At 37.9% G+C, this 22,434-nt stretch overlaps 1 protein-coding gene across 1 annotated transcript in view; it reads right to left on the bottom strand.

Annotated features, from left to right (window-relative positions):
- Positions 1 to 22,434, bottom strand: part of LOC107724831 (protein diaphanous homolog 2-like) — a 471,924-nt gene that overhangs the window by 411,943 nt on the left and 37,547 nt on the right. Inside the window, exon 7 of the mRNA XM_016533907.1 lies at positions 17,251 to 17,271. Coding sequence (XP_016389393.1) covers positions 17,251 to 17,271 — 21 coding nt within the window. The remainder of the gene's footprint in view (positions 1 to 17,250; positions 17,272 to 22,434) is intronic.

Genomic DNA, 22,434 nt, shown 5'->3' with positions numbered 1-22,434 from the left:
GAAATAACTGCAAAATCAAGCCTAGGTTAAATTCCGCCATTAAATAAAAAGTGAAAAACAAACAACAAATGACTGGATGCAAGATTTTCATGGAACCTATTTTGGGACCATTAAGATTTGCGAGCACTGCCCTTTGTCATTAGTGTAATGCATCTGGACATTTTACACATTTTTTTACTTTTCATTATTTTTGCAATTGCCATGAGTCTCAATGTCAAGATTTCCATTATATTTACAGAAGAACATTACAGTAATTCGATTTTATACATATTTCTCATTATATACAGGTTCCTCTGGAACCAGGGTGTTTGTTCAATGTTCTTCCTCCTTTTCTATGCCTTAGCAAGACTGGCCATTGTAAGCCATGAGCGTTTAGTTGCCAGAGGTGTTAAGTGGGAGCGATTGGTCACGGGTGTCACATTGACCTCATCTTTGTGATAAGGAGTGGGCAACGAGGGCTTTGTTGGTCCACCTTTCCATCTCTTCTTGTCTTGTGAAGATGCACAGGGATGCATTGCTCTAGAGGAAACTGTGGGATGTGCTCTCATGATTGTTAATTGCATGTGTCAATACTAGGAGTCCTCTCGCCCAGATGGAGGAGGAGAGAAGGGAGCATGTGACCAAAATGAAGAAGATGGAGATGGAGATGGAGCAGGTGTTTGAGATGAAAGTCAAGGAGAAGATCCAGAAACTGAAAGATTCAGAGGCAGAGGTACTTACAGCACAATTCATCAGCGTGTCCTAAAATGGATTGGGTGATAAAACTAAAAGAATTTCATCTATATATAAATATAAGAATTATTTTATTTTGCCATTGTAAATTAAAAAATGTTTTATGCAAGAAGTCAAATAGTAAGTATATAGATTCAAAATGATGTTATGTTTACACTGTTTTTACTATATGATCACAGTGATATTTAATCATATTTTCCTTAATATTTACTATATGCACATTTACACGCCAGAACTATTATAGTTAACTAAAACCATAAACAATGTTTTTGTTACTTGAAATACAATATACTTTAATTGAAATAAAATAAAGCTTAAAAAAAAACTTTAGTTTACCTGTATGTAGCTTTCTTCCATAGATGAACATATATTTCTTTAAGAACAATAAAATTAACAGTTTCTTTGTTTTGATTTTAAGGGTAAGGTTTCCCGACTGTTGTATTTCCATTACCTTTTTTAATAAAAGGTATAAGGAACATCTGAGGTGGGTTTATAGCTTTGTTGGTAAAAAATTACTCACAGCAAACAGTCGTCAGAGTAGAGTGTTGCGAGCTCCCTTTGGCAGCTCAGGAATCGCAGACACAGCAGCGCAGCTCATAACACACCTGGATTTACAGGTGTCTGACTGTCACTGATGTCAGTTTACAAGCATACAAGCACTGGGGACACGAGACCGTCGAAAAGCAGCCTGTGACTAGTGGAGTGATGTGAGGAGATTAAAAAACAGCGAGAACCACCTGCAAACTCCCATCTCTCTCTTTCCATTCTCTGCCCACTCTACATTTTTTCTTCTACAGCTGTATAAACTAATTACGGATGACTTGGTCTGCTATGGTGGGTTTAATCCCCATGCAGATGCTGGTGGGAACCTAGACAGTGCGAATTGGGCATTGCTCTACACAAGAGAGACATCGAAGGACTATGAAAGACACTTCACACGACAAAAAACAGAATTAATCAACTGAGTAGTGCAGACTTTAGGCAAAGACTGCCTATGATTAAATATGAATGTTTAAGGCACTGTGCTGTGCTGAGGGAACAAACAAACAGCACATTTGTATTAAGATCCCTATCTCTGGTCTTCAAAGCCGTTATTCAGAAGTGATAACTATCGAGCATCCTTTCATGGATGATAATTTGATGGCACTGCCTGATAAAAGTGCACTTCCAACATCAAAAATATCTGACTGTTCACCGAGCTAAGCGTTAAAGATCCTCCACACTTCTGTGCCCCCCAAACACAGTTAATAAATAACTGCCTTTATAATTAATTTACTATTGCTGCAAAACGGTTCATTTTCATTAATGAAATGCAGAGAAGAGGGGAGAGAATGAAAAAAAAAACAAAAAAAAAAGAGGATTATCTTTTTCCAAGCCGAGCTTCTTCCTGTCTGTAATGGCTCACTGTGTCTCTTGTGTTGGAGAAAACTGCGCAAGCTTTCAAATGAAAATGAAGCCGGATATTCCACAGTGTATCAGTCAGTGTGGCAGAGTTTTGAAGATGCATAAAACAACCTGAGGCCATCAGCAGTTTTCAAACTATGAGGGTCAGCAAAAAACCTCCCAGATTCTCTTGCCTCTCCCCTCCGCAAAGCCAAAATCTTTAGACAGACCAATAGCATCTGTTTGTTATTAAGAGCACTCCATCCTATTCAAACCTACCTATTCGAAGAGAAAAAACAGATCTTCTGAGGCCTTGAATGCATGAATAAGGGGAAGCTCCTACTACCCATCTTTTTCACCTAATTACACTTGAGAGGAACAAACTAGCTCTATTTTGCCATTTCCCTAGAACTTTGCTAATGCAAATGTACATTTCATCACAGGAGAATACAAACAATGTGCTAAATTTACTTTGTGATGACATTAACATGAGAAATAGCAGGGATTAAAATGTAATCATCGACTATATAGAATATAGGGTGCTGCATACATTGTTTATGGTAGCATGGATTATTCAGTAGATAAGCTACTCATAATATTCATGTGACTTATGTGTACTTAGCTACACGAGGAAATCAAAGGATATTTATGCCATATATCAAGACTGCACTTAAGTTCAATGCCGCACGTACAAGAACCTTCACATGCCAATTTGTCTAGCATCAACATCCACAAGAAAAATAAGCGCTACAGCTATTCAATTCATCCCTCTTGTGTGTAGCCCCTAACACTACATGCTGCAGTCTGAGAATTGTATTTTGACTCTGGCAAAAATATTTCATTTAAGTCAGAGCTGTATGGGGATGTCTTTGAGAGAAAACATGACAGCATTTTCATGTTTGGGGGAACGACAGATTTCAGCTCCAGAAGAAGTCCTTGAAACTCGAACAGCAACAGTGCATGATAATGGGCTTATCTAAATTCAGAGGCCCATTCGTCTGGCTAATTATTATTTCATTGACGAAGCAAGACAACACCTTGCTTGCCCTCTTTCATCTTCAGTGGTGTGCTAAAATGTTTGGGCAAATATTTGGGCAGTGTTATTATAATTGTAGTATAAAAGACAGAATACTCGCCACAAAAGTCAAAAAGAATTGTGTTAACCGTGCCTTCACGATCCAATTAATTTACTGACTTGCATTTAAAATGAGCGATCAGCTCCTCCATCCATAAAATGCAATAAACCCAGACCACTGTTCTGTGGATAAAAGCCAATAGCGGTATCCACATCATTATGTTCCTTTGATATCCTGTTTTCATTGTTTCGAAGAGAAGAGGCTCACAACTGCCAAACGCAGCAGGTTCAAGCTGTGGGCAAGCATATTAAGGACCCAAAAAGACTAACACTCAAAGCGGTAAAAGCTCTCGATGTAATCAAGAGATTTAGCCACTCCCTGAACTCCTACAATCAAACTGACATATGCTGCAGACTTCAAGACGTCTACAGAGCCATAACCATTAGATCAAGCATCCCATTTGACATCAGCTGATCAAAACCACGGCGTAATACTTCCCGAACACAAGGTAAATTCATCATCTTAGGCGAAGCTAAGCGGTTTTAAACAAGGATCACAAAGAGAGGTCCACCTATAAACAATTACCTCATCCACTTCACATTTGAGCCCACAAATCCCATTGTCTTCTCTCTCTCATGCAGAAAATTATTTGTGGGTTGGAGGAGTTGGACTGAATGAGCTGCAGGTTTAATTCACTGCCTTTCATTTCAAGAAGATTTTCCTCTCCCTGCTGGGGAACAAACAACTGCTATCCATCAAGGAGAATAAAACTTTTTAAACAGCTCTTCCTAAACAGTGGGCTTAAGATAGCTAAATGTTAATAACCAGCTGATGAAAAATTCATCAGCCCAGAATAACACAATTCACCCAAATACCAGCCAAGTACACTATAATTAAAGTGATGCTACTTGTGAAAGACAGTTTTTTGGAGAACAAAACCAAATTAAGACTGTTTGGAGGGTCCTGCAATTAATAAATCCATGCTTTTCCGCTGATAAATATAAAACCTTGTAAGAAGCAGAAATGGGTCATGATTATCAACAATTGGTCAGTCAGGTTGATGATTACATTAAATTACAAAGAGATACATATAAAAGAGACATTACTACTGTTCTTTTTTTTTTATGATCTTAATTATTAATACATATTACATATTTACATATCATAATAAACTAATACATTCAATAATAAAATACAATTTCTAACAATAACTCTACAACTATATAAAACTAACTTGTTGACCATCATGACCCATTTATGCACGCTTATATATAGACACATATTCAAAAGATTAGTACATTTACACAAAAAGCATCCTAACATGTGTGCATTAAAGGGGTAGTTCACCCAAAAATGAAAATTAGGCTGCGTTTTACTCACCCCCGAGGCATCCTAGGTGTATATGACTTTCTTCTTTCAGACGAATCCAGTCGGAGTTATATTAAAAATTGTTTTTGATCTTTCAAGCTGTTTAATGCCACTCAGCGGGCGTTGCATTGCTTCAGTCCAAAAGAACTTAAATAAAAATCGCCCATCCATAAAAACAAGGCCTTCTGTCGATGCGTTTTTGTAAGAAAAATATCCATATTCAAAACGTAATTTGCTCACCCCCGGGAGCCGTGTGAGACACTTTTTTTTATGGATTTTTATTTAAGTTCTTTTGGACTGAAGCAATGCAACACCCGCTGAGTGGCATTAAACAGCTTGAAAGATCAAAGACAATTTTTAATATAACTCCGACTGGATTCGTCTGAAAGAAGAAAGTCATATACACCTAGGATGCCTCGGGGGTGAGTAAAACGCAGCCTAATTTTCATTTTTGGGTGAACTAACAAAGTGCTGAGTAACAGGAAGTGGAAGCTATAGGTGCAGAACATACACGCTTGGCCAATGCAGCACATTATTATGCAGCAAGTTGCTCCGTACAGTAGTGGCCGGGAATCACCCCTGCGAGGATTAAATTCAGTGAGCTGAGAGAAAGGGAAAGGTGGTGGTTGTGAAATAAGAGAGTCCAGTGCTTTCTCTGTCCTGTTCTCTGTCTCTCTCTCTCTCTCTCTTTTTCCATCTTAGAGTGAATGGGCAGAGGACGCCTTGTTGATTTTACTGCACGTCATCAGAAGCTCCACAAAATCTGGCAGAGGTCTGGAGGCCAGGCAGAAAAATAAACGAGGGATGAAAAACTCAAGAGTGGCTGAGTTCACACGAAAGGGAGGGAGTGGAAGGGCGAGGCAGACAGACAGGAGAGCAGGGCATTCCTCTTCCCATCTGTAGGCCTGAAGGCAGGAAGCAGGGGCATGGGATATGGCTCATTACACCCAGCCTTCTCTTATCACTGCCACTCTCCATGGAGTCATACCCAAACACAGCTAGTAGGGCACTTCAATTCCCTCTCTCCCTCACATACACATACACACATTCCCTTTTCGCTGCCACAGATACTGGGTCTCAGAACACCGCACATCATTTTGCCATAATACAATTTGAGCAATCCATGCCTAAAGGACGTTTCCTTTTGAACTCATAGCAAATAACCGAGCCATTTCTTTATGTTCTTAAGAGACAGCGACAATTTTCAGATTCTATATCAGAGAGATCCACTGACATAAAGATTGGCCATTGTGACACATGCATTCACTTCCATTTGTGTTTTGAAGCACAAACATTACATAGGAAATTGCTCTGCATCTCGTAACCTTTGTCATTTCAATAGCATATATTTTATTACACTGCAGTGCATACAAAGTTTATTTTGCAGAAAGTGCAATGGCTGCATTATCAGGCCTAGACATGACAGCCAATCATCTTTCAGAAGTCATTATGATGATCAAGTCCATTATAATGACACAACATCTGGAACAAAGACCACTAATAGCCAACAGCTGCCGGGTGGAATGACAGCAATTAGTGAGCCATTGACACCACACTCACCCTTTGCTGAAGTGGACAGTGTAATTTAAAGCTAGCTTTCACAACTTTTGTGAATGAATTATTAATCAAATTAGTGAATAATTCTTGCTATTTGTAATATGACTCAAAGAGTCTATTAAGAATGAATTATTAATCAAATTAGTGAATAATTCTAGCTATTTGTAATATGACTCAAAGAGTCTATTAAATTAAGCCTGTTCAAGATAATCATCTTATTGAAATGCTAACATTGGTTACATAATTCATACAATCCATGATATATATTACGCTTTAAAGATGAGGACCATTAAGTACAACAACAGCTGGCTGAGGCCTTAATAAACATAGCAACAATGTACAAATGAGCTCGGACAGGACTTCACTCCAGAGTCACTAACAGTCGGAAAAGCATCTGTGTGATCAGACTGCCCAAAGTTAGAAGAAAGACGGCAGATATTGGGCATCACCAGCTCGTATTGATTTGTAGAAGACTGGAAGAGACGCTAGTGACTAGGTCTACTAAAAAGCCTGAGGCAGACTTTGAAAGTGTCAGTGAACTGTGTAAGTGGCCTGTAGAGGATGAGACTGGATTACAGGTATATGGAATATTACATGAAGAGAATCTTCTAACAACAAGCCCAACTCTTTGTTGAATGTAATTTAATGTAATAATAAAAGAATGCAATTTATTCCTGTCATGTCAAAATAATTTTTTCAGCAGCCATTTTCGAGTGTCATATGATCCTCAAGAAATCATTCTAACATGCTAATTTGCTGTTCAAGAAACATTTCTAATTATTATCAATGTTGAAAACAGTTGTGCTGCTTAATATTTTTGTGGGAACATCTTGGTACTTTTTTTAATCACGATTCTTTGATGAATAGAAAGTTCATTTATTCACAATAGTAAAAATATTAAGTTACAAAACATTTAATCAATTGTTAATCAAACATTTCTTGAGCACCAAATAAACATTCAAATGATTTTTGAAGGTTCATGTGACACTGAAGACTGAAGCAACGGCTGCTAAAAATTCAGCTTTGACAATACAGAAATAAATTACATTTTAAATATATTAAATAGAAAACAGTTGCAACTGAATCATTGAATCTGCGTTTCTGTGCACTATATTATGCACAACTCTAATTAAGAAACTACATAAATGCATGTTGAAGAAAAGATGTCAGGAACTACTTTTTGTAATAATCCATCTCCTGAAGCCTCCCTACAAAACATCTAGGAAAATTAAACATTAATGAAAAAAATGGAGACGGAAAAACATGGTCATTAACTGCCTCTGGTCTTTGGTGATCATTAATAAATATAATTACACCAAACAATGAAGTTCAATGGTGTAAAGTCAGCAACAGACAAAGTCCCAATTTTATTATCATGAACCATTAATTACATCTAATGAAAGAAGATATAAGGACAGGGGAAACTAAACCCTGTTTCCTTTTTTTTCTTCTTCTTCTTCTCTTCCAAGCAAGTCCTTTTATCGGCACAACAGGGGCATTTATCTTCTCACTCACACATTCAGTCACAGATGTGAAATTCTGCTTTTATGTCCTCACTTTACTTATGTTTGACATCATTGGAAGTGTTTAGTTGTTTAAAAAATATATTAGTAGTTTTAAAGATTCTTCATATTTTTACATAAGCAATCTGTAGAAATGCCAACATGACAAACAAAAACAGAAACCCCAAAAATTCAAGGTAAAAAAGAAAAAAGAGGTATAGTAATGCTATAAAGAATGGCATTAGCATGCTGAATTTTGGGAATAGCTAAAAAAAGAATCCAGATCATCTGTAGTCGACACTCCAACAGCCCTATTCCACAGAGACCGTGACAAAGAGTGTAAAAAAGCCCAACTACTGTAATTGGTTTTAAAATGGTGGAATTCATTACCGTTGTGCTGCATGTTCAGAAATGCAAACAGGAAAGAAAAAACAGTCACCGGAGGCTTGAACTGATCTGCTTAAATAAAAGCCATAGGGAGATGAAAGGCATAATTCAAATGACAATTTTAGCAGCCTTAGCACATTTATAACAGAAAGTTGAATATGTTTTGAGTGTAATTGGCATATGACATCAGCTCTCTTTTCTACCGTTGCTTTCTCTTTTGTTCTACTGGCAGTATATAGACTATGAGAATGGCCAACATCCAAAAACAGATGAAGAAAAGTACACCTGAAATCTTTCCAGAGTAAAACAGGCACCAGGTAAATCACATAGACATTTTTGTATAAAGTTCAAAACAATAACAGGTGTAAAATGACAAATGTTAAATTGAAACAACCTCAAGTCAATTTACAGCAACGTCCAAGTAACTAAAGTCCTCTGTTCGTCTTCAAACACAGCATAGTAACAGTTCACCGGATGGTCGATCTTATAGCAACCATCAGTTCTATCCACACATTCAGTGTGCACTAACCTGACGATCCGAATTTCATGTTTTCATTTAAAATTTCTGTCACATATCACCACAAGTTGTCCATCTACAGATCTGATCTGTGTGAGGGAAAATCGGTATTCATATTTAGACTTTATGTGTCCTTATTTGATTAGCATTTGGCAAAGCCACCCAAAGAAAGAAGTGATAGCATATGGCTAAGTTTAAAAATGAATGTGCAGTGTTACAGAGAGCACCTGAACTACGTAAAGGTGGTGGGGCAGCATATGTGGATGAGAGAGAGAAAGTAAGAAACACCTCTACTACTCTGATATTGACTGACGAGGAAAAAAATCACAAAATACAGGGTAAGAGACAAGATGAGAAGAGAAGAGACTTGCCAACAGTAAAGTTAGACTTTGCATGAACATGTGTTACACAAGAAGAGCTAGTTGAATGGAATTAGCTTGACAATGTGTTGTCAGCAGCATGTTTTATGACATGATGAGACCAGAGGCACCAGTATAAATTATTCAGATGTGATTGCATAAGCAGGATGTCGATGAGGAGCGAGGCAGCTTGGGCCACCAAGCGTCCATCGCCGACACCAGGAGCTAGAAGGGGGAAAAAACTGAACTGTGTCAACACCCAGGAAATTTTAACGCACAAAAAAAAAGACTTTTTTTGAATGTAAATTGGAGACAAAAAAAATTATCCATCTAGCCAAAGTCCATATGAATACGGTTGGTAGGTTTCAGTTACTTCCCCTCTTTAAAGATCAAACCTCTAACAAATGGCACTGTAGCCAGAAACTGTACTGTGCAGGTCTGAGAGAAACCCATTAGGTCAATTCCATGGCAACAATGTGTCTTTTTTCTCGATCTAGCACACACAAAAACTGCTATGGAACTTTATTTTAAAGATACTGACTGCCATCTAGTGGCCGCTGGGATTTTCCTCAAGGCATGCACTGCACCATCTTGGTTTCCTCCATCTTCTAGTCTCTCTGGCAATGGACAGTTAATCATATGGATTTATACAGAACATGACAAGACATATCTCAAAATATACAAAGAGTGTGTCCGCTATAAATACACTGAACAAAGCAAGAAGAACAACAACCAGGAAAAGCTGACATTTAGGGAACACAATCAAGAAAAAAATAAAACTAAAATCAGCCATTTTGAAGGGTTTATTTCTCCGGAGCCCCCTTGAGAAACAGTGCAAGGCAGACTAAACGGTTTGTGACCCATCCTTGATCAAACCACAAATCGTTAGGTTTTGCCCATTTGGGGAAGTGCTTAAAGTGTGTTTGATGAGCAGATAATGACGGCTCACTGCTGAGCGTCCAAGGATGACGACCATAAAATGTCCAGCCACAAGACAAGCGCCACACTTTATTAGTGCTGTGATTTGCCAACGGGGCCGCAGGGAGTCTTGGAAGGAGACGATGGGGTTTTAAGCAAGGGGAAACCGTATTGATAGAATCAACCAGGTAAAATGACACTAGTTCAGCATATCTTTGACTCCTACCCAATAAACGAACGAGATAGTTTTTCATTAGTTCAAGGCTGGAATAAGCACAGGGAAATAAAACAAAGGGGAAAGTCATGAGCAGTCAAAACACATTGTTTGTTCTCCAAGCGCAGTTCTCTGCGTTTACCGCTAAATGTGGCCATACTGCATTCATGGCTTTATGGTTCAAAAGAAATGATCTAGCCGACCACCCTAATTTGTAAGAAAAGAGCTGTCCAGAAACCATGGAGCATGTACCTAAATGCCCAAAGTTAACGAGGTAACACAGCACAAAGCTCCTAACTTTCATTAAGCTAAAAAAGAAAAGCAGGACTCGTACAGCTAAAGTGATGATATCTTCGGTAAGGCTGTGGTAAAAATATGCTATGTGCTTTAAATATATCACATCTAAGGCTTGAAAAGGGCAAGAACGTGAGGAAACAGTGTTGAAAGGTGGTCAAGGAGAGTGACGGGACAAGCCATTACCAGAACTTCTGACCTCATAACGACACGGGAACATGCAGTCCCATCTCGCACTCAGAGCTGAGAGCAGGACGAAGGAAACTAATAACATCTAGGTGAACGGAGGGTGATCTGATTGACCGCTGGAACGAAAAAAGAGAGACAATCGAGGCAGGACAAGGGAATATATTGCACTAGAGTCCCAAAGACGAACACTAAATGGGCTCCTCTCATACAGAAGAGGCATACAATCAAGCGCACACGCACCTACACACAAACGTGGCCCATCTCTTTTTCCTTTAATATGAGAACACCATGTTCACTCTTGGCTCCCTTTCATCTTCTCTTCATCATAATGAGATCCCGCTCCCCTCTTTTGAAGGCAGGAGTGCTGATTGTTTGTTTCGCATTGAAAGGAAGGCCACGTGGCATAATGCAGCAGTCAGTCAGCAGGCAATGAGACCTTTTCAGTCACCGTTGGGAGCTGGTATTGACATACGCCGCCAGTCTATCAGGTCACAATTCTCTACACACTTTCTAGACTGCGTGTCCTATATGACAAGACATTCGTCCTTCTGGTGTGTATGCATTCCCTGCCATGACTTACAAAAGACTTCTGAGAGCTTGTGTGTGGTATAATGTTGTATGAAGAGAGAGAGCATGTCAAACTGTCTGACTGATGTTGGTAGCGCATTTATTAGTGTCGGCTATCATGAAGAGTAGCTTTAAAAAAAAAAACTGTAGGCCTGCTTTATATTAAGTTTTGATAAAATAAACGCTACCTTTAAGTCCTGCCGTTTCTCATATGAAATCACCAAACCTAGACAGGGTCGGTGAAATACAAACAATTCTGGGACTGGAAATAGTATTAAAGGTAAATCAATCATATCGTATTTGACATTTGTATATTAGCACTTGACTGAATGACATTAAAATTGTATGCGAGGTTGTGGTTGCACAAAGCAAGCAACTGAAGCATCAGTTGAGACCCCACAGGAGATGAGGTTAGGTGTTGCGATGAATATTGTGCTAGTGTCAATCGGATTTCAACCTGGAGAAACTTCAATATGCCTGAGCTTGGAGACGCAAACAAAACTGAAATTCGTGGCTCTCAGAGTTGATCTCTGCGATACAGCAACAGGACCAACTCAGTCTCTTAGATGCAGAGTCTGAGCAGCTTTGATGAAACTGAGCCAAAAGAGGCAGAAATAAAAGACCTTCATGTAGCATGAGAAGGTCTTGTATTATAGCATGGCTCAACCTTATAGGTCAATTACTAACATCTCTGCTGCTATTCCATTAACTTGTCTTAAAGGAATTTTAATGTTAAACTCTATCGACAGCATCTGTGTCAATAACTGCAGAAAATAATTTTGATTTCTACCTCAGTTTTCATTGCAAATTAATTTCAAACAGCACATTATCAATGGTGTTTGCTAAAGTAAACTATTATAAAGTAAACTACTATAAAGAAAATCTATTATACTGCTAAGTATTAAAATTCATAACTCATCCCCCCACCGTTTGTGCTGCAAGCATAAATGATACTGCAAAATCACATAGCTTGTTGGGGAGAGGTGTGCAATTACTTTTCAAAGAAATCAGACTTACAATCTTCACCTAGAGGATGATAAAATTGTTGGGGGGAAAAACTCACAGACTTACACAAAAGGAGAGACAGAAGCTATATCTACAGACCAGAATATCACTGAGTCTTAGACTCTTGTCTGGCTTGGGCTTTGTTATGCAACCACCTAATAACCACCCAGAACACCCTAGCAACCATTTAGCAATGCATTAACAACTATTCATAACGCCTTAGCAACCACATAGCAACACCCTGGCAAACACCCAAAACACCCCAGAATTGTGTATTTTACACTGGCTATTCCCACTTTAAAAAAATAAAAAATAAATACATCCATACACACACACACACATACACACATATATATATATATATATATATATATATATATATAAATTAACAATGTAAAAAATATTCCCATCCAGCATATATTCCCATAGCCAGCATTGGGTATTTAAACAGTTATCAAGAAAAAAACTGCAATAGCAGATAATGAGGTAAATAAAAACACACAGAATCAATGTTGCTATAACTAAAACTATGGGGAAAAAAAACTGTTTTGGTAAATGACATATAGAAAATATATTAATAAAATAAAATATAAATATTAGACGCAACTTAAATTATATAGAAATGTGGCAACTAAATAAAGTTTTAATTGGAGTACTAAATATAAAACTAATTGACAATAAAATGACTAATAAAAATGACAAAAGCACATAAGATTAGTCAAACTAAAATTAAAATAAACTGAAAATATAATAAAGGTTACTATATTATAATAGCACATAAAAATAGTAAAATAACACCTCACAGAACTGTAACAAAAAAAATTATTAGTAAAACCTGCTGTTAAATCACATGCGTCATCAATGTCCTTGCACTAACTAAATATTTACGGACACATTTTTTTAAATAAATAAAAATCAACTAAGACAAAACCATCACATAGAACATATATTCTTTCAACACAGTTCCTTCATCCTAATTAAAATGTATCTATAAAAATGATGGACAGGTTCAAAGGGGGTTATTCGATTTATTTTTCAATAGGGCACCAACGTTCTTTCTGCTTCCTAAGACTTCCTATCAAATCAGTTCAGCCTCCAGTACACAATCAACATTAATGGCCAAACAGAAACAAAGAGACCCTTTCAGGCGTAATAAGTGGGGATGGGCTGTCCTTGGTTTTATTCAAACTTAGTATAGTTAAAAGGGGCCCTCTCCAGAGTGAGTGAAAAAGGACATGGTGCACGTGCACCCTCACTGCAGAAAAGCCTTTAAACAGGTGCTTATAATGAGCCTGTATGGCCGTGGTAGAGATGAGCTTTGGAACAGGAGTATACTGGGTATAAAGTCTACCAATGAAACAAGTGGAGCCCACACACAAATGCCAAGGATATTCATTTGCCTGGGAATACAAATTCTGTGGACTATACAGAAGCGAAGGAGAGACAAAAAAGCGAGGAAGGAGAGGCGATGGGAGAGAAGTCAGTCTAAATGAGAACTCTACTGCCTCCAACAAAAGCCTTGGAAAGCCTGTATCAGATATTTAACGTTACCCATAATTAGTGGTCGACATTTTAGGTTGGCATTTTTTAAATATCGGCATCGGCCGATAAGTTTTCCTGTTTGGCCGATGCGTTCGAGGCGGGACTTTTATTTTGACGGTGCTGACAGCGGCAGTGCTTACATTCTCCCTCTTGTTCGCTGTTGTCGTTAACAGTTCTGTCTAATACGGATAGAAGTCTGTCTAATAATCAGATAGAACGGTTAAACAAAGGAATTAAAATGTATACAAAAAGTATTATAACGATTGCTTTTATATTATTATGCACACAAACTTCCCAGAATACTGAGTGCCCTGTTGGTTACAGTGTTTACTTCCTTTTTTATTATATTTTTATTAAATATTTATTTATTTGTTTGTGAAAAATACTTTGTCATCTAAAGCATAAGTATGTTTATTTAACACATTTACTTTTTAATCAATTTTCAAATGATTTCAAATTTCTTAAACATTAATTCAAATAAATAAAATTATATCGGCCATCAGCCACCCTGCTTTCCAAGATATCGCATCGGCTGTCAAAAAACCAATATCGGTCGACCACTACCCATAATGCAGCACACAGCAAAGATAATAGAAAGAAACAAATTAAGAAATAATTTGAAGGAAAGTTGAACTCTCACAAAAACAAGCATTCTTTGGACATTTTAAGAGCAAGGAGGTAAATCATTACCATACAATATAATGGAAAACCATCATAATCAAGCTCAATCACTTTGGTCAGAGCAAGATTTATTTTACCTCTACTTCTAAAAAATGATAACAAATCAGGTGTTTTTAATAAATGTTTGAAGGCGCTGCTAACTGAATCGTTATATATCATATACTGTATGCTCAAAACTATTATATTATGTAAATCTGATTTTTTTTTGCTAGTTTTATTGCAAAAAAAATTTTCATTTCAACTAATTTTACATCAATACAGATGCTGCATATTGTGTCTGCCATATTTTCTCACTAACAAGACCCTGACTCGTAAACTCAGGGCTTAATGAAAGTTCAGAATTTTCCCACTTGTAATGTAACGGCTTTGTGGTGCCATTCATGTACCTTCAACTCGTAAATATGACCCTTCCGACAAGACTTGAACATGCCTGCAGTTTAAATAAAAATCATATCAGACTGTAAAAATATCCTAGATACTAATGACCAAACTTGTTTTGTGCAAAATAAAAACACTTGTGATGGAAACCAATAGACAAATGTCAACTTTCTTCGCCAGGGTTTTGCTCTTTTTCACATATGCTTTTCAAGACTCTTTGGTTCCAAAGAGAGTATTGAAGCACAACACACTTTAACATGACTGCAAGATCCATGCCATTTCACCCGAGAAAGGGCCAAGTCTTTGTCCCATGTGCAAAGAAGCTAAATCATTTCTAAAATACAAGCTTTGTCTATTATTCTTTCGCCGACAATACCAGGGATTCTCAGAGAGCAGCTGAACTCTAACAGCCCTAGCAGACTCCAGTACCTGAGGTCTCAGCGACTCCTCCCTCTCTCTCTCTGCCCACAACTCTGAACGTGTCGCCATGTTTCCGTGGAAACAGGCAGTCTTTACTAACTGCTGGGCTGACTTTGTGATTATTGATCTCCTCCTGAGGTCTAGAGAAGCTTTGCAGGTCAAGTCATGTGACCTTAACAGGTAACGGTGGAACAGTCTTCGGGGCCAAACACTGACTGGGTTATCTGTGTGTTGGTTGTGTTTTATTTAAGCACAGGGAGCTGCAGTCTTCCATTCCCTCACAGAGGGGCTCATCAATTCCATGTCGATAAAACGTGGGCATTTTGACACACAAACTATCATCCTTAGCCTGACAATCAAAGCACCAACATCTCTGATCAATCGGACACCGTGGCGGGGCGCCAGGTATGCCTATGCCCCCTTGGGTCACCATCATCATCACAATCAAGCTGCACTGATACAAAACTGCTGAAGCGCATGTGACTCAGCAGCATGCGGACACACTGACCAGTGAATTTGAGCTCTGTGAGAGCGTGCCGGAGAGATTTCATCCCTGAGAAAGATGTGGCTGAGGCAGGTCGGTCTGCCTCCAAACCGCACTGACAGCGTGGAAATAGCAATCTGCCCAGTGAGAGGCCGTCATCTTGGCCCCACTGAACGTAGTTTCCACAATAAAACCCAATAAAGGTGGGATATTGGGAAAGAGAGAAACAGAAACAAGGAGAATGAAAGAGCTGACAGCTTCCCTGCAAGCCCTCACACTCTCCCATCTGTAGGAAGTGCATGCAAAAGTCAGATAAAATGGCAGGAAGTACAGGAACCTCTGAACTGTGAGAAACTTCCAAATGAGAGGACTTGTTTATGGTGCACGCTGTCAGACAGTTCTTCGATAGAGACAATCCCAGAGTAACCTTCCTGCTCTATCCTAAGAAGTGATGCAACATTCAAAACATACTTCCATGCTCATCAGCATCAAGCATGTTTTATTGCTGACAGTTTATAGAAAAATCACTCGACACACAATTCTATGCCAAGCGGCATGAGAGCATTGATTGAACGGGCCATTTCGCTACAAATAAATGAGTCTGTTGTGGCAGCTTATTGCTGTATTGTAAATAACAACATTTACCTGTGCTACCTTATCTTCAAGCTTCCTCACGTACATCTACGGGCCTTTCTCATAGCTTCGGCAACACAATAAAACAGCATTTTAAATGACAAGTGACACTTGCGGAGGCAATAACGGAGCCCCTCTAAATAAATAAAATAAAACAAATAACAAGCAGCCTCATATGGGCTATGGGACCACACTACATGAGAAATAGTACAAGCCAGTCTGCAATTACAGCATTACGGAGCTGTGAAATGAGGAAACATTGCCATCGCAGTATATATTTATAAAGATTATTACCGTCATTTTGGAGAAAGTGGGGGGCAAGGGGTGAAAGTAAGTGACAATAACAACATGAGCAGCTATGAACATTTCAGAAACAATAGTGACATGCTGTAATGTGACTGGGACAAAGACATGGTTTGCAAATGGGCTGTGCTGAACGTCCAACTGCAAAATGGAACATTTTTATAGGATGGGGGGTGGGGGGTGCACTCAATATCTTTTCTGCTGTTCAATCAACATGGTACGTGTGTGTGGGGGAAAATCTAATTAAGTGATACATTCTCAGAACGCTGTCTGGGGGGGAAGAATGAACACAATGAAACCCATTTATATACAGAACATTAGAATAAACAGATTAGATCACAGATTATGATTATTTGCCTAAAAACTATTGCTCATCCCTGATGTTACAATATTTAAATGCTCATATCTGTTAGGCAGTGATCCATTTCAAAGAAAAACTGCTTAAACTAACAAAAAAGGTCCTAGTTTATTCTCAGAGAGCACGATTGAGAAATCACTCATTTCTAAATGTGCAATTTACATGCAGAGATTGGGAGAAAAAAAATTGAACTTTTTCAAATTATAGCCTATAAACTACACTAATGCTGAAAATAAAAGAAATCGAAAGCCATAGAGATTACTTTTCTAGATATTTAAAAAAAACAAAAAAGAAAAAAAGGAAGAAGAGAGAGAAAGATACAGCAAAGACAGAGAGATTGCACAACAACGAATCAAAAGCGAATAAATAATTGTGTTACTTACCGCAACTTTGCTCCCAGTTATCTGCATGCAGCGGTCAGCGGAGGGTAGTTAATGTGCAAAAAGACACAAAGAGCACAATCATTAGTAGGCCAGAATCTCTCTGGTACTATCCTGTTGAAGTATTAGAGCTTATACTTAAAGGGGTCATATGATGCTATTTTAAAGATCATTATTTTGTGTATTTGGTGTAACAGAATATGTTGACATGCTTTAATGTTCAAAAAACACATTATTTTTCAAATACTGTACATTTTTAATTGCAGTGTTCTTAATCTTTATAAGTTAGTAGTACTGTTCGGGTTTACAGTGTGGGGGCGTGTTAGAACGAGCCGTTTTAGGGGGGCGTGGCAGAGTCTTAACTTTGATAAAGAATATCTCTTTGGATTTGAGACTTTAGTCTTTGCAACTTCACAGATCTTCTTTATGCACCAAGAGCTTGTAACACTCCAAAGAGAAAGGAAAACTTGAAATCGCATCATATGACCCCTTTAAATGGCTGGCACACTGGCCCTCTCTGCTACGCTGCCTACTCATCTGAGAATTACACACAAATTAACAGGGTGGAGAGAGAGGGTTCAGACGGACACTAAAGACAATGTCTGCCATTTTGATGACTGCTTGGAACATAAAGATCATTATGAATTTATCTCCAATTGAGTTTTTAAAAGTGGCTCTCTGATCGCTCATTGGTTTTGCATAATGAGTGCAGAGAAACAAAAAAAAAAAAACATCTGATGAAATGATTGATGCAAAAATGTATTTTATATTTAAAGGATATAAAATAATGCCCCATCTCAACAATCTATTGTTTCTAAACCGCAAATCATTAGGCTACTTCATGACAATCAAGCAGTTTCTATATTAAGGGAATTTTTTGACAAGCAGTACAAATATCCTCAAATAATCATCACTCACTAAAATTTTGTAAGAATCTAGTACATTTTTTACTAAATTAACCCAAACATAGTATTTTATTCATGAGCAGATGGTCTCCTAAAATGCCTCCAAAGGCCAAAAATCAATCAAATGTCACTGGTAGTTTCTATCAAGTGTCAAATTATACATCACAGCTCAGAGATCGATGAAGTCAGCATGTTTCTTTTTCTTGACCATGCCATAATGACAATTACTAGGATGAATATTTAGAAAGGTTTCTCTCTCTCTCTCTCTGAGAGCAAAATTGTGTGTACAACTGAAACTGATGTAATAGCAGATTTAACTCAAACAATTCTCAATTCCTTAGAAACACAAAACCGAATGCATTTCTAAATTTAGTTTCTAAATCTGATCTGTTCTTTTTGTTTTAAAATAGCTGTCCTTTGTTTTTGTTTTAAACTCCCACGATCACATTTTTAAAATCAAGGTTTATAATAAAGTCAATTTTAACAGCGTAACCTCTTGATCAATAGAGTGCTACTTTCGAGTCCAATTTTCCATATCCCAAGCAAATATGCTCAAAAGAATACTTAAGGGTTTGGGTCTTGACTCAAAGCAAAAAAGTCACCTGCTTTTGCTTTCACCAGACGTGCTGGACAGCTGCCAAATATTGTTAGCACTGTGCCGTGTTTGGCTGGGTTTGATGAATGTTGTATTTTTACTGCAGCTTGATCAAAAGTACAGACATTATCTTGAAACCCCATAAAGAACTGTCAGGGAGGAGCCTGAGGGGAAAAGCTGCTGCTAACATCAATTTACACAAATTTCACAAAACAACACCTCATTGTCACTTGCAAGAAGTAGGACCCGTGTAAAGCTCGGATCAGGTTTCCAGCGCTGGAGAGAACTCAAGGAGCGGAGGCCTGCGATCGGACGCCGAGGTTGCTTTGTTTCTTCTCAATAGGTGAGTAACACCGTGTCTACAACAGCTAAAGTCTGCCTACACTGGACGCGATCAAACGACCGTTGAAAACCATTTGAAATTTGTGTCAGCACTAGGGCTGAACGATTAATTGCATTTGCGATAATATCGCGGTATGAAAAAACACGATTTTTCAATCGCAGAGACTGCGATTAAACTCGGTCACGTGACACGCCAGAATAAAGAGGTGTGTTCCACTTGAAGATCGATCGGTGTAGCCTTTGACATCAAAGTACAGCGAGAGAAAGCATAAGGAGACGTCCACGCTCTCTTATAGCTCTCTCAGTACTTTGATGACATACACCCATCGGTCTAAGCAGCGCTGCTTCAAGTCGAGCGCGGGCCATCAGCAGAAAAAGAAAAGAAATAAAACAGTAAACAGCCAAAGGACGTAATTAGAATGGGAGATGGATCGGTTTGTGAAAGCAAAGAGAAAAGCCATAGATGAAGTCGCTGACCTTTGGTCCAGCCCACAGGTCGTGGTCCAATCAGATGGTGGCTGCGGGGTTTAGCCACGCCCCATACTGTTCCTTATCATGCATGAATCACACGCTGCTTGTGGCGAGTATTTCTGCAAGTTTTTTAAGAATTTCTTATAAAAATATCATCACCGGAAAATGATGCAGAATATCAATTTTTCACTTACACCAATGTTCTGTGAATAACACAAGCTCTCACCCGATACTAAACTTCACATATCTTACACACATATTAAATGCTTTGTCTGCTAAAAAAAGAGTTATAAGTGTATATTTTTTAAATGTGATTGTTGGTACATTTGACCAGTTTTTACCATACTTTCAAAACAAAAATTAAAATAGGAAAAATATGCAATATGAAAATAATTGAAGACAAAATGTGTTTTACTGAGAAAAAAAACAAGATTTGGTTTTTAAAAAGCCTTTTTCCAAAAGGTACATCTGGAAAAAGGGGGGGTCATCTTATATTCGGGCCAATACGGTATTTTCCAAAATCGTTCAGCCCTAGTCAGCAAGTCATAAATAGAACCCGGCAGCAGTTCTCTGTCGGGGATTTGTTGCGCCGCGCCGCTCACGTTCGTAGACACAGTGCAACATTGGTTTTGCTTTGTTTCACAGAACTAATCGTTGCCTGGGTTGCGTACGTATATGTGGGGCGGAGCTATCAAAATAGGGGCAAGACCCTTTTGGGGTAGGGGCGTGTTTGTTTTGGTGATTTCAAATATCAACACTGGCTACCAGAAATCACTTACTCTGCCTTTAATGCTGTCAATTCCTGAGGAGCATGGAGAGTGGGAAAAAAAATGAAAACTTAAACCAGATGATGGAAACTGTTGTAATGCAGAATTAGGCAGTCATGTAATATGCTAATTATGAAGAAGCTCTATTATGAAGTAGCTCCTGTAAACAACCTTCTGAAGAAATGTCATCATATCAAGAGACGGGTATTTATATCCTCGTTCCAGCTCTTCTCATGGCCATCAAATGCTCCGTGATACAAATCTACTAATTTAGTCATTTATTTATTAGCTCCTGTATCCAAGACAGGATCAGATCATCGCTCAAAAACTGTCATAAACGATTACGACAACTTGTGCTGTAATTAAGTTTCCATTCCATTTCAAAATCTCTGTAATACCACAGTATTGACAATGTTCAGGTGACTATCCTGGGTAAGAAATCTTTTCCTTCCCCCTCAAAGACCCTGCCTAGACACATTCTGTTCCTTATATAAATCATTTAATTTAAGAGCGAAACAGTAAAGCAAAGTCAAAGCTTTTCATGACACTGACAGAGCGAGAGGGAAATGACTGTGTTAGTTGTAGGCATGCTTTGGCACTCGTGAGGACAATGACACACCTGTCAGAGACTGAAAAAGAGAGAAAGCATTTCATGAAAAGCTAACGGTCAAGGACATCTGCAGAGCATCAAGGCAACATTGGTTTTCACTAGGGCTGGGTATCGAGTTCGATACTTTTTAGGCACCGACCGAATTGCCTCGATACCATCGAGTATCGAAAAACGTCTCATCGTTCGGTACCAAATTTCGATACCTAAGGGGTTAATCTCATCAACGTCAGTAAGGCGCAGATCGATCAGTGTTTGACATCCGCGAGAGCGATTCGAAAGCGCACGGAGCAGTCTGCTCTCTTTAGCTCTCGTGGTACTGCGATAGAAAACACTGTATCGGTTTCCACTGATTAAGAAATATTTTTGTTTGCTTGGGTGGTAATATTAGGTCTATTATATTAATAGTGAAGGGAAATCATCAGTATATCAGTGGAAAATAAATAGAAATCATGATTCTGTCTGAGCTATGCGTTTTAAAACAAACACTAACTAGTGTAAATGTAGCCTAACAGATGTGTAAACTGAAGACTATTTGAGCTTTAAAACTATTTGCACTGATTTTTTGTTTGTTACATTTTGTTCCTTTGTGCAGTGGCTTTGAGTCTGTATAAACATCAACAAGCTGAAAAATAAAACCAAAGTTTTTTTTTTAGATAATGTAATCTTGTTCAAATAGATTTCATAAAATTGGTATCGAAAAAAGTATCGTTCAGGAACCGGTATCGAAGTCAAGGTATCGGTATCGATATCGAAAATTTTTGAACGATACCCAGCCCTAGTTTTCACTGCATGTGGCTTACAGTTATGCTCAGGTTACATACTCCCTGGAAAATTATATTGATATTTGATATTTAAATGATATTTAGCATTTTAAAAAGGACATGAAAATGAAACTCTTACAAATAAGATAAATACATTTAAATAATAATAATAATAAATAACATAAATAACATTTAATAACATCATATTTACATATTCCACAAAACAAAATAAATACATGATTAATTTAAAAGCTACACACCCTGGATTCTTAATATTGTGTGCCACCTCCACAAGCAAAGGCTGATTACACAGATCACAGGAAAAAATACAGCTATTATTTTGTGAAATTATGTAAATATTTATGTCATGTCAAACAGCTTCATGCGTGAAGTACTAATTAAAATTAATTTTTTACTTATTTTTTTAAACAATAACACGTTTCTGTGAGGACCATGTATTTAAATATTTATTTTGTATGTATTTGAGTATTTAAATACAAAGGCACTTTACCTTAAAAAGACATTATAGTTTGTGGAGGCAGTCATTTAAAAGTATCCTACTGATACCCTCTGTAAAGTGTGATGAGGGCTCTTAGTTTTGCATGCGGAAGGACTCAAGTGGATGCCTCCAAGAAGAAAATGCTTGTTTCTCAAAAAAAAACAAAAAAAAACAAAAAAAAAAAGCCATGCAAAGGACTTAATGATAATGATAAATATGCATTTTACATATTACTTT

The sequence above is a fragment of the Sinocyclocheilus rhinocerous genome, unplaced genomic scaffold (assembly GCF_001515625.1).
Source record: "Sinocyclocheilus rhinocerous isolate Xijiao unplaced genomic scaffold, SAMN03320098_v1.1 scaffold1687, whole genome shotgun sequence".
Classification (NCBI taxonomy): domain Eukaryota; kingdom Metazoa; phylum Chordata; class Actinopteri; order Cypriniformes; family Cyprinidae; genus Sinocyclocheilus; species Sinocyclocheilus rhinocerous.
Note: the sequence above shows the minus strand (reverse complement) of the source record. Positions and strands in the feature narration are given on the sequence as shown.